Genomic DNA, 13,164 nt, shown 5'->3' with positions numbered 1-13,164 from the left:
CAAACAATTAAACAAAATCACAAGTTACACAAAAATTCGCAGCCTATAGGTAATAGGATGGCTCCAAGCCTTCTGAAAAGTGAAAACCCAGCAACGAGGCAACGACAGTCATGTCTATTTTCGCCACTACACAGGCTACACCGCCACCACACACGGCAGCCCACCGCCTTCCACCACCAAACAGACTCGCCGGCGTAATCTCGAACTGCAAATCAATCAGCGATGTCCTCAGAATCCACGCTGTTCTCTACCGCCATAACCTTCACACCGAGCCCCTCATTAACTTCCATCTCCTCCGCGCTTACTCCTCGCTCAACCGCCTCGACTACTCTATCACTCTCTTTCATCAAACCCATAAAAAGAATGTCTTCATTTACACGGCAATCATTCACTGTCATGCGCAGCGCAATTCTTACGAACAAGCCCTTTTCTACTACTCCCAAATGCTCATTGACAATATTGAACCGAATGCGTTCACTTTTTCGTCTGCTCTAATATCTTGTCCGTTGAAACCCGGACAAGCACTTCACTCGCAGACGGTGAAGTTCAGTTTAGATAAGGATTTATACGTGAGCACAAGTCTAGTTGATTTGTATGCAAGGGGAGGTGACGTTTTGTCCGCGGAGAAACTGTTTGCAACTATGCCTCAGAGGAGTTTGGTTTCTCTAACAACGATGTTGACTTGTTACGCGAAACAAGGGGAGGTTGCTGCAGCGAGAGTGTTGTTTGACGACATGGAAGAAAAGGATGTTGTTTGTTGGAACGTGATGATTGATGGGTATGCACAACACGGGTTGGCTAATGAGGCTTTAGTGTTGTTTAGACGAATGTTGGCGGAAAAAGTGGAGCCTAATGAAGTGACTGCTGTGGCTGTGTTATCTGCTTGTGGGCAGATTGGTGCTTTGGAGTCTGGTAGGTGGATTCATTCGTATATTGAGAATAGCAGGAATATAAAGGTTAATGTTCAAGTGGGTACTGCTCTTATCAATATGTACAGTAAATGTGGCAGCTTAAAGGATGCACGTCTGGTTTTTGATCGGGTTAATGACAAAGATGTTGTTGTTTGGAATTCAATGATTGTAGGATATGCAATGCATGGATTTGGTAAAGATGCATTACAATTGTTCAATGAAATGTGTAGGATTAGACTGAAGCCTAGTGATATAACCTTTATCGGTCTTCTTAGTGCCTGTGCTCATGCTGGTTTGGTTAATGAGGGAAGGAGATTTTTCAATACAATGAAAGATGAGTACGCAATTGAACCAAAAGTTGAACATTATGGTTGCATGGTGAATCTTCTTAGTCGTGCCGGGCAAATAGAAGAAGCATACAAGCTTGTTATGGATATGAAGATTGAACCGGATTCAGTTTTGTTGGGGACTTTGCTTGGAGCTTGTAGGCTTCATGGTAATATTGCTTTAGGAGAGAAAATTGCAGAGTATCTTATTAGCCAAAATCTTGCAAATTCGGGGACATATGTTCTTCTGTCCAACATCTATGCTGCAATTGGTAACTGGGACGGAGTGGCAAGGGTGAGGACCTTGATGAAGGAGAAAGGAGTGCAGAAGGAGCCCGGTTGTAGCTCAATCGAATTGAGCAACAAAGTACATGAGTTCCTTGCTGGAGATTTGAGGCATCCAAAGAGCAAAGAGATCTATATGATGTTGGAGGAGATCAATGGTTGGCTTAAGGCAGAGGGTTACATACTGCAGACGCAGATTGTGTTGCATGATATTGGGGAGAAGCAGAAACAAAACTCCCTTGAAGTTCACAGTGAGAAACTGGCCGTTGCTTTTGGACTAATTAGTACTCAACCAGGTACTTCAATAAAGATTGTGAAGAACCTCCGCGTTTGTCCTGATTGTCACGCTGTGTTCAAACTTATCTCGAAGTTCACAGGACGTAAGATCATGATGAGGGATAGAAACCGATTTCACCACTTTGTGAATGGTACTTGTTCTTGCGGAGATTATTGGTGATTCTAACGAAGCCCTATTTTACTCTTAATACCATGTCTATACTTTATGTTGTGAAGTCATTATTCAACTAACGAAGTATTGAGATTTGAGGTAAACGGATCCGATGTTGATACGAGCTTGTCCCGAGCACCGGATCAATGGTCAGCAATTGCTAAGGACCCACATAAAACAATTGCTGACCATTGATCCGGTGCTCAAAACAAGCTCAGATCATATGACATATAATTTCTTTAATTCTTTCAACTAATTCATACCATTTAAACTCAAATTATACAAGCTACCACTAAACTTGGGACGAGAAGACAAAGAAGAAAAGGATTTAAAAGAACACCGAGTCATAAGTTAATGAAATCCGCACAAATAATTCTGTACACAATTTGTTACCAATTCATACCCTAAAGGACAACATCCCGTTGACAACTAAGTGAGCCGTCACTTGAAACTTACAACAAATCAGAATTAATAATTAATGCCTACACCTAATCTACTAGGCAATGTAAAATCTACCCAATAGTTATAAGACTGAATGTTAAAGAAGCAGGAACAGCTTCCCACATTTCCAACAAGGTTGGAGGACATCTGAGTCCCAACATCATTGAGATCTTCACATTCTGAAGTCCAAAACACAAACTGTATGGTTGGCGAAACAGGCAGCAATCTTGTCACCTTCCTTATTCCAACATACTTCAAATATACCGCCATTGCCAGTGTACGTCTTCACAATCTTTCCTTCCTTCAGTGACCAGATGTGCATGGATTTATCAAGAGATCCACTTGCTAAATACTCCCCATTAGGGCTAAATGCGAGCGAGTACACAGGTTCCCTGATGATTTAATATCCACGCATTTGTTAGAAACAACCACAATCATCATTCATCAGAAAACAAGGAAAGTGGGCTAAAGAGATTTGGATCCAAGACTTAAACAAATCCAAATTGCTTGTGATTTCATCTCAAAAGAACCAGTAGAACTAAAGTAATGACTTATTCCATTATCAACGTTTATAAGACCTATTATTGATAATAAAAACATTATTGATTACCAATCTCCCTAGTTGCTCACATACAAAGAAGCCATAAGTTAATGTACCTGTGTCCATTCAAACTGTAGAGGAGTTTCCCTAGCTCTACATCCCAAAGCTTTACTGTAGAGTCGAAAGAAGCACTGCATAAAAACAAAACTATAGCATGTAAGAAATACAATTGTAATAATAAAATATTGCACCTCTAGTTATATTTTAATATGTGTGTGCACGTTTTATATAACTAATACTATATACGTATAACAATGTCAACATCTCCACATTGGAAGTCTTCATTTCACTCCAAATATATGAAAAGCACGTCAGCTTTCCTCAATCAAGAGACAGCAAACTACATTTATGCAAAAGAATCAATTGCAACAGTCAGAGATTTCCAAATCAATAAATATGATTGACTTTCCAATACAAGTGCCTGCTCAGCTAACACAGATAGCACTTACTGGTAGTACGAAATTCACAAAAAAGTAGTACACACATCAGGAATACATACCCTCCTATGATTGAGAAATTTTCACACACATGCTAAAGGTAATCAAAACGGTAATAACACAACAGTGAAATTCAATGGATATAAATTATAACTAATTAAGTTTTGTACAAGCATCATCTACAGTACAATGTCAACCTACATTTTAATGATGTCAAACTACATTTTCTTCACAATTCAACGTCACTACATGCCAAATGTAGTGGTAAATTGGCTCGTTCGGTTGTTGCAAAATACTTAAAATATATAGAACAAGAGACAGCAAACTACATTTATGCAAAAGAATCAATTGCAAGAGTCAGAGATTTCCAAATCAATAAATATGATTGACTTTCCAATACAAGTGCCTGCTCAGCTAACACAGATAGCACTTACTGGTAGTACGAAATTCACAAAAAAGTAGTACACACATCAGGAATACATACCCTCCTATGATTGAGAAATTTTCACACACATGCTAAAGGTAATCAAAACGGTAATAACACAACAGTGAAATTCAATGGATATAAATTATAACTAATTAAGTTTTGTACAAACATCATCTACAGTACAATGTCAACCTACATTTTAATGATGTCAAACTACATTTTCTTCACAATTCAACGTCACTACATGCCAAATGTAGTGGTAAATTGGCTCGTTCGGTTGTTGCAAAATACTTAAAATATATAGAACATATCCAATATAAAAAGTATGGTATTAACCTCGCTAGGATCAATTGCTGGTTAGGATTATTCGTCCCTGATCCTGTAGGACTCCATCTGATAGTATATATCTCCTGCAACACAATTATTCATAATTATTACGATATAATGGTAACAATTATGCACGTGTATGAACATATGCACAAGAAATGATCGAGGAATTAACATATCAGTGGTACCTTGGAATGCTCTCTCAAATCATGAACATACTTGTCCTGCTTCATGTTCCATATCTGAAAATCCAATAAGAAAACAAACTTCAGAGAATGCTAGGAAGAGAAATTATTAGTGCCCAACTGGCCCAACTAACAACTGGAGCCAAAATACTTAATGTAACAAGGCTCCCCTTTATGAAAACAGAATGGTTGGCAGTGAAAAAATGAACTACATCATGTAGCCAAATGAAAATTATTAGTTAAGGAGAAATGTAGCAGAAATAACCTTGGCAGTGACGTCATCTGAGCAAGAGGCCAACAACGAACCTGTTGGATCCCATTTAACACAGTTAACCTCACCCTGAAATTGCAGAGTTCAAAAGATTAGCTTAAAAAGCATCACATGGTTTCAATATGAATATTTTGGCCTACAAAGGTTTAATACTTTTCAGACATTCAACATAATTGTAGTTTAACATCAGCATTTCAACAAAAGAATTTGTCAGTGAGCGAGTTAAAACATCTACACTCCAGTGAGTAAAAATGTTCCCAATAGGAAGGCTCGCACAATGCAAAATATGTTTTATCTGTTTTGATCTGATGAAAACATTGATCCACCAGAAACAATAGAACACCAGTTAGGAACCATTTAATCTAAAGAAAAAATGCCCAAGCCATTGTATCTGAATGCTCCAATCAAGCCTTTGTACCTGCCAACCTTTATTTGCTTAACCAACCCAATTATTACATAGAAAATTAACTCAATTTTTAGTTTACTGCATAGACAAACCATTGTCTATATATAAACATATATAAACATAGTGATATCATTTCCTTTTTTTAGTCGTTCTCTTTTCTTTCGTATAGTAACAGAAACTTGCATTAGTTGCAAACAGAATTATAAAATGGAGAACAAACTGTCCACAGAAGCAGACAATCCCTAAAACATGCTTGTGCATACCATACATGACATTGTCTATTAGTGTAGTAATGACACAAGATTGGTAGCAAGGCAGCTAACCAGAACCACACAATTGGGTTTTAGCTTCAGACACACGCACCATCTTTGAATTGGGCATTCCAGAGAGATTGAATTTGAAATAAAGCAAACCACAAATTTGACAACTCTACTTGAAGAGGAAAAGCAGAATAGATTACAATATCACTTCAGTAACGACATTGAAGTTTTAAGACAGAATAATGATGGGTAGAATGCAAGATCAAACCTGATGCCCTGCAAAAGTTTTAATAGGGCGGTTTTCCCCAATTTTACACACATATATCATGTTGTCTGTCGAGCTTGTGGCAAATGAAACATTATTGCGCCAGTCAACATCAAGCGTTGGACCTAAAAAGAACAAATTATGAAGGTTTAATCCCGACACAAATGAGTGTAATGCCGATATACATCATGGACACTCAAAGTGTAGTCAAACAGCGTACCTGAATGAAATTCAAATTGCTGTTTCCATTCCTCTGTCTTCACATCCCATACTATTGCAGTTTTATCACAGCTTCCGGTGAGAAGGTAATCACCCTTCTTGTTCCACTTAAGGGAAAATATGGGTCCTTTATGTTTACTCAAGGTACACTTCAGATCGCCTAGATCAATTAAAAAGACAACCCATAAGGAGAGCTGCAGACTCCAAAGTAAAGGGGGAAAAAAACTAAACTAAAAGCAAGATTGACGTAACTATGAGTACTATATCACAAAGATATATTTTCTTTTATTTTGGCCAATACTTAAGTCTTAATGTTTAGAAGGAATAGATGACATGAAAAAGTAGCATCTTTGCTTCCACTTGTTTGGTAGGTAGAATGGGGACATGGAGGTAATGGAATTATACATATTCCTTTCTCATCAAATGCCGTAGGACATAAAACATAATGGTGAGGGTGGAATATAGAACGCAAAAAGAATTAAAAAGTGAAGGTGTCATCAAGCCACTTGTTTCGTCCCTAAATAACCATCTTCTCCGCACAATGGTTAAGTCATCATTATTATTGATATGAGGATGGATCTTAGGATCAGCAAAGGATTCATTACTTTGGAAACACCATGACCCACCGATGCAATATCAATAGTAAAAACATCTTACCATTTGTACTCCATATTCTTGCCTGGCCATCATATGAACCAGTCGCAAGTAATGTCCCCTCGCCCTGCACTCAGGTAAGCAAAAAATTTTGAACTCTTCCATTGCACATAAAAGAGAAAGAAAAGTATATAGTCAGGTATTGGCGCACTATCTAGGATCCCAGATGACAACTGGAAAACAATTTTCTACAGAAAGCGCAAGTAAGAGAGAGAAAGAATTTCATAAGAAGGGAGAATATTAGAACATGATGTTCAAATATCGATTAAGGAGAGCAGCAATTTATTCTCAGAAAAGCATACATCCGGTTGACAGCAAAAGTTTTGCTTTATTTTGTAAATTTTCATCATCAACTACACACCCATAGTGCCACCATTACACCAAAGAATACTGAGAATTGGAACATTGGGACCCCTTCCATCACCATAATCGAATACAAACTTAAAACATTAATTGTTGAAATAAATGTGAATAGACAATTCAAGTAATTGCTGAAAACAAATGCAAGATCAAAGACACTTAAAATAATTAAGTGCTGAAATTTACCTTTCCACAAGTAATTGAATCAAACAAGCTCTTAACTGTATGCAAGACTGACTTACTAACTTCAAAGTGAGTGTTATTCAGAATTAAATTGGCTAATTTGCTGAACTCCATTACCAGTATTTCCATTTTTGAAACATTGTTCCATCACAAAAAAAGTTGCATAATAAAATATATAACCAAATTCCTAGCAACGCAATTTCTGCAAGAAAATTGAATAAGGTAGACCAGTTTTCCTTTATTCAGCGCCAGGGATATTTCTGTGCTACAAATATTGCTTTCTAGGCAGGGATGTTTCTTATTTCATTGGAACTCATCAACTAAACTTTCTAATTATGTCTTAGGCCAAAGGGGAAAAAGGTAAGCAAACAAGTTATTTCTTGCACAATAGAATTATCAACAATAAGGCCAATTTCACGGAGTAGATACCTTGACAAAAGGTTATTGGTTCAAAGAAAATGAATATTCACAATAACTAATGCAAAGTAAACAACTGTTGTCAAAAACCTTAGGAAAAGACTGACAGAACTCACATTCCAATCAAGTGTTGTGACATCCTTGCTCTTCTCATTTGTTCTTCCTTTTACATGCTTCAGCACCAGAACATTTAAAGGACCATTTTGTGCACCACCATTGGAGGTCCCATCAGCAATTGTCCAAATACGAGCTGTCGAATCTCCCGAACTAGAAGATGAGGGAAGGATCAAATGTAAGGTGTTAGGATAATAAGGATAAAATTCTGCAACCTTTCGAAGCTAGTTGCAGGATATTACCTCGGCAGATGTGAAAATGCTCCAAAATATTGGGGATAATTACACCGTATAATTCAGGACAGTTAACAATCAAGAAATCCAACAACAAAGATTTAAATTCCAGGCCTAAATCATAAACCATTTCCAACATCAAATGGCAAGTACAAAAATTTAGACAGTTATGCTCAAATTGGCTAAAAAAGGGGTGGAAAGTAACCCATACTGAAGCTCAATTAGTAAAGGAACTCATAGGAATTTGTAAAAATATATAAGCCATGTTACATATGCAATAGAAACAGTACAAACTTTCCAATAATTCTTTAAGATTTAATTTCGTAAGCCTAATCAATACAAAAAGCACGACTTAGTATACTTGTTTTCGCTTGAGTTTTTTGGCATGAACAGCAGTGCTCTATCAATCAAAAATAACAACCCAAAAAAATTTAAATAAAGCTAAAAATTACTCCTCCGTTGCGATAGACAGAGGCACCATAGTTATCTAGTTTGAATATTTAGCAATTCAATATCCATACCATAATCTCCCCCCCCCGGGGAAAAAATGGAGCAACAGAATTAAAAAAGCCTTTATAAAAAAAGAATACCCAAACAATTAGAAATTGAAGCTGAAAATGGAAGTGTTACATATAACAGGGAGTTAATAGGACAATAAAAGAATTATTCCCACTGAAATAAGCTCATCTAGAAATAAATTACCCACCCAGATGCCAGAAGAGAACCTGCTGGACTCCATGCACATGCACAAACCTGCAAGCATGGTTACACTGTTATCCAGCATAAAGCTGAAACATAGGACAAGAAAAACCAAATAAAGAATCAAACAAAATGATGAACAGGAAAAGGCTCAAACCTCAGAAGTATGTCCTTCTAAAATTGTCACATCAGAATTTGGAATTTCAAAAGACTGAGATGCTGAGGTTGTAGCAATATCCATTGGTTCTGGCCCTATTAAACAAATACACAGATTTCATAACTATGATAGGGGAATTGAGAGTAGTTATCTTTCATAAATCATTTGTAAAATCGTCGATTACCAACTGAAAAAGGAACTCAGAATCCTTCTATGGGACAAATGTCTAGTAACTAATCTGTTCCCGAATAATTAATGCACACACAACCCTAGTTTTAGAAGCTTTTCTCATAATCACAGTGGTAAAAAATAATCAGTAACTCTTAGCAGTAGTAAGTAGATATGACCACCTTCAGTCTTTTAACTTCCCCAGACTTTCTTTTGGAGTGCTAAAATAGAGGTGTAAACTTTTAGATATATTATCCTAAAGAGACAACTCAATAATAACAAGAAGAAAATTTTAAAGGCCCCAATCAATGGACCATCCGAGCTCACAATTTATTTAGGGGTCAATCACAAAGCCGAGTAAATACTACCATTAAAAAAAAAAAAAAACTCTGAACATTTTCAGTCAAATGCAAACAAAAACACCCTTATATTTTAGGTTTTCAGACAACTATACTTTATGTAAAATGACTATGACGTTGCTCTTTAACAGACCAGTTTCTCCTTGCTGTTTAAGAATATGCTGTCTTGACCTATTACCTCACTCATCAATCACTTTCAATAGCAAGCATCTATAAATCACACATGCACTCAGTTGAAGAAAAATATAAAGAAAACAATGCGGTGAAACCACAACTATAGAGGGCAAGAAAAATGAAGAGAAAATCATTACAAGCAAACAGAAAAGATTAAAAAACCTTTTTCGCCCCGCAAGACTCCATTTTCTTCGGGTTTGGAATTAACTTTCTCTTCTTGAACAGTTAACATTTCTTTATCAGGGTGACTCTCATGCTGCTTCTCTGGCTCCTTTTCATTCTCTACCCTCTCTTTATCCCTTTCACGTTCCTTCTCTCTATCAAGTCTTTCCTTCTCTTTTACCCGCCCATGTTCTATTTCATGTCCCCTGTCAACATCAATCTCTTTATCTCTGTCACCATTTAGATTTTTCTTTTTTTCTTTCACCATTTGTCGCAGTTCACAGACATCCTTTGTTATGAGATCCATAGGTTGTAAGAATGAGAAGTCTTCATCCATGTCTACATCACTCTGGCAAGCTTAAAAAAAACACCGATCACCACAATTCTAAGATATGGAAAAAAAAAAAAAAAACACCTATAGGGACACAAGTGAATACAGAGAGTATCAAAACCGAAAGAATTGCATTCTAACATTACTCAAATTTGCTTCCATCTCCAAGTATTGAAGCCCCTTTTGTACAAATGTAATCAGAGCACGAGGTGGAACCAAATTGCCATCAATATTGCATTTGTTGATACCAGCCTCATATCCTAAAACAAAAGCCGAGTGTAGTAACCCTGCAGGAGTGAGATTTGCTACAAGTGAGAAAATACTTAAATATAATTTTCTAAAATCATGGAGAAGCCATAATTTTACAGCTCTACTAACAACTAATCATTATTGAATCATATAAATCCACTTTGCATTTAAACATTAGTAATTGATCATTATTGAATCATGGAAATTAGTCAAGACTATATTTTTAGCAATTAAGTATATTACTTCAGTGCACATCACATTATCATCATGCAAGCGCAGAGTAATTTACATCTTCACTGTTAATTGAACTAGCAATTCAGGCTTCTCTCTAAAATTTGCAAACAGTAGACGATACAATAATTTGTTAATCTTCTCTATATATTGGCCATCTGAAACCAATGAACAGGCTGAAATATAAGCTAAAGTTTTTACCATTGTAAAATATAAGCTAAAGTTTGCATAATAAATACGAAAGCCAAGCTGCCTCACTACTCTAATGAAATTCAGTGACTAATCTTCACTTCATACTAAGCGAGATTCACCGTCACGCACATATTTACACAGCAAAAAACAAAGGAATTGATGGTCACGCCATATCTGCTGCTAACGAAAACTTCAGCTTAAACCAATCAACAACAAATACAACCCCACAATCAATCAACTAAATGCATCCTGTAATAGCAAACCCTAGGGGAACATTGCCTGAAACAAACAAACGAAAATGAAAAATTATCACGGCAACATATTAATGACCCTTAAAAAAAATCATGAATGGATCTAAACACTCGTGCACGTTATTCCATAACAGTACAAAATACAAAAATCATCTCCAAGATTATACCTTTTTCTCCCAATCCAACCCTAACCTAATTCAACAGTGATTGAATAAGAGAAACCATCTAAAACAGCCAAATTAGGTTGTAGTCTTGGAAGTATAATACAAACCCTAGATAAAGAAAATCCGTCTTGCTTAAAAAAAAATCAAAATCATAACTTGAAATAAATTTTCAGAATAGATATTACCTGATTCCTGCAAGTAGCGGAAGACTAGGTAATTCAACTCTTCAGAAGTGATAGAACTCATCGTTGCACGAAATTCGTCCGAATCAATGGCTGGGATAAACGGTCAAAAAATCATGCGGTCAAGCTCCAGCAACAGTAACAGGACAAAAAGAGATTTTCGTTTTTCTTTTTTTGCTTTTTTTTTTTTCTCTCTGTGGTTTTTTATGAGTCGGGCAAAGCGTGGCCGTTGTTATATTTGCAGAGGCGAAGAGGCCTTTGAAACCGCCGTTTAGAATAGGTATGATAAAAGAGCATTTGTGCGCTCCTTTTTAAGTTCGGGCAACATTTCACTTAAAATTTGAACATAAAATTTGATGGTATCATTAAATCTTATTTGTTATTTTTAAAATCATCCTTAAATTGTGTATGGATTTAATGGTTCAAAATTTATGAAAAATTTTAAATCAAAAATTTAAGTTGAAATACCTCCTTCAATATTTTTTTTTCAATTAATGTAAGCTTATAATTGTTGTTACTCATAGAAGTAGGATTTTTGACACTCCTTATAATTTCTTATACAATCCTTTTCAATTGAAATTGCTTAAATAACAAAGACAAATTAATTCATTTCTTATTTTAAATAAAAATTCAGTTAAGCACTTAAATAAGATATTATTTTATAAAATTTTTAAATCCATCCCATTTTATAATTTTCTATTTATATTTTTTAAATTTTAATTACAAATATTTATTCTTGAGAAAATTATGAGAGTTTAGGATTGTGGAGATAAAAATTATATAATAAGAAAAAATAATTTAAAATTTTAAGACTTTTGTGGATTTTGTAAATAATAGTAAAACAAAATTTCTTTTTAGAGTAAAATTCTATGGTAAGATGATTGATTTTAATATATAGTAAATATTTCATAAATTGAAGTGGAGTATTTTAAGAAAAAAAAAATTCAAAAGGGGTGTTACAAGGAGTTTGTGGGGGTGTTAGAAGCTTCCCTCTTTGAAGAGGTCTTTCTTTTATGTTTGGGCCCAGACATTAACCAAGCATAACGAGTAATGTTTTTGTTGGACTGCAAAGAATGGAGCTTGTAACTCCCTCTTAAAAGACTTTGCCTCTTTTCAATTATACTTGTTTTAATTACCAAAAACTACTTACCTTTTTTCCTAATTTTCTCACTCCTGAAATAAAAATGGGGTCTTTTTAGTTACACTCTTGTTCTTTACCCTCTACACAAACAACGTTTCTAGATGATAAATTTGATGTAAAATAAGCCTATTCATGTTTCAGTTTAAACGTAGACTTTAAGTACGAAAATAATTAATTAATTTAGAAAGATATAAGAATTATAAATCTGTAAGGAAAAGAAAAGAAATAGAGATTATTTCAATTGAATAATTGGAGATGAGGAGTCACAAACTTATAAAAGTAGGAAAAAAATGACATGTCGATGCATTGAAAGAGTTTGCAGATAAAATAAAAATAATAAATAATGGAATGCATGGCAGAGGTGGATCCACTAGCCGCCACTAGGAAAAAGTTTCCTTTTAAAAAAAAATTAAAATCAATTGAATTCTAAATAGCCCATCAAATTTGTAGGTGGCCCCATTCTTACTTTGACTTAAAAATCAAAGCCGAAGGTCCAAAATATTTTGTTATTGAATCGTGGGTGCCAACACTTGCAATTGGAGAATGTGTTAAACAAAAAAGCAAGCTACAAGCAATCAAGCTTCTTCATTCATTCGTTATTCTTAGTGAAGAAAGCAAAAGGTGGGTCTAATTTATTTAGTTATTGTTGGGTTGGGTGGGGTCAGCAGAGTGAGTTTGTCTCTACAGCATCTTTCTATGAGGTAAGCATATCCCTTTCAGATTTTTTTTTTTCGAATTAAGTAAATAATTGAGTATTTTATTCCTTTTCACATATCAAATTTATGGCAATTTTAACTTGTATTAATATATCTCTATGCAAAATGTAATAGTTTAAGTGATTGAATTCTAGCCTTTACAAATTTTTGTGATTTTGTTTATAGTTACTAGTTATACATTAAAAATATCAATTTTAAAAAAATTTTAAGTTAAAAAA

The 13,164-nt window shown here is 35.1% G+C and overlaps 2 protein-coding genes across 7 annotated transcripts; one reads left to right on the top strand and one right to left on the bottom strand.

The window, feature by feature from the left end:
* The first annotated feature begins 34 nt into the window (after positions 1-34).
* Positions 35-2,007, top strand: LOC18035842 (pentatricopeptide repeat-containing protein ELI1, chloroplastic). The gene has a single exon (XM_006425948.2). The coding sequence runs from the start codon at positions 111-113 to the stop codon at positions 1,977-1,979; it is 1,869 nt and encodes a 622-aa protein (XP_006426011.1). The 5' UTR covers positions 35-110; the 3' UTR covers positions 1,980-2,007.
* Positions 2,008-2,297: 290 nt separating this feature from the next.
* On the bottom strand, positions 2,298-11,431 carry LOC18035836 (WD40 repeat-containing protein HOS15). Of its 6 annotated transcripts, XM_006425943.2 has the most exons (15): positions 11,093-11,429; positions 10,622-10,771; positions 9,967-10,107; positions 9,490-9,846; positions 8,627-8,721; positions 8,477-8,523; positions 7,540-7,690; positions 6,467-6,530; positions 5,811-5,969; positions 5,594-5,715; positions 4,654-4,728; positions 4,392-4,445; positions 4,213-4,286; positions 3,069-3,143; positions 2,298-2,803 (listed from the first exon to the last, which is right to left on the bottom strand). In XM_006425943.2, the coding sequence occupies exons 3-15, from the start codon at positions 9,980-9,982 to the stop codon at positions 2,584-2,586; spliced, it is 1,509 nt and encodes a 502-aa protein (XP_006426006.1). In that variant the 5' UTR covers positions 9,983-10,107; positions 10,622-10,771; positions 11,093-11,429; the 3' UTR covers positions 2,298-2,583. The 6 variants fall into 6 exon arrangements, with proteins under 6 accessions (XP_006426006.1, XP_006426005.1, XP_006426009.1 ...); XM_006425942.2 differs by lacking the exon at positions 10,622-10,771 and having other exon boundaries at positions 9,490-9,838; positions 9,962-10,107; XM_006425946.2 differs by lacking the exon at positions 10,622-10,771.
* Positions 11,432-13,164: the final 1,733 nt, after the last annotated feature.

The sequence above is a fragment of the Citrus clementina genome, unplaced genomic scaffold, assembly GCF_000493195.1.
Source record: "Citrus clementina cultivar Clemenules unplaced genomic scaffold, Citrus_clementina_v1.0 scaffold_7, whole genome shotgun sequence".
Taxonomy (NCBI): Eukaryota; Viridiplantae; Streptophyta; class Magnoliopsida; order Sapindales; family Rutaceae; genus Citrus; species Citrus x clementina.
This window is presented reverse-complemented; position numbering and strand designations above follow the sequence as displayed.

Bases quoted from the DNA above. Each gene is read 5' to 3' on its own strand.
- LOC18035842 (XM_006425948.2), top strand. From the start codon at position 111: ATGTCTATTTTCGCCACTACACAGGCTACACCGCCACCACACACGGCA.
- LOC18035836 (XM_006425946.2), bottom strand. From the start codon at position 11,153: ATGAGTTCTATCACTTCTGAAGAGTTGAATTACCTAGTCTTCCGCTAC. The intron at 9,847-9,966 runs GTAATGTTAGAA...GTTTTTTTTAAG, and splicing joins GGAGATGGAAGCAAATTTGA to CTTGCCAGAGTGATGTAGAC. The intron at 4,287-4,391 runs GTACCACTGATA...ATTGTGTTGCAG, and splicing joins ATTTGAGAGAGCATTCCAAG to GAGATATATACTATCAGATG.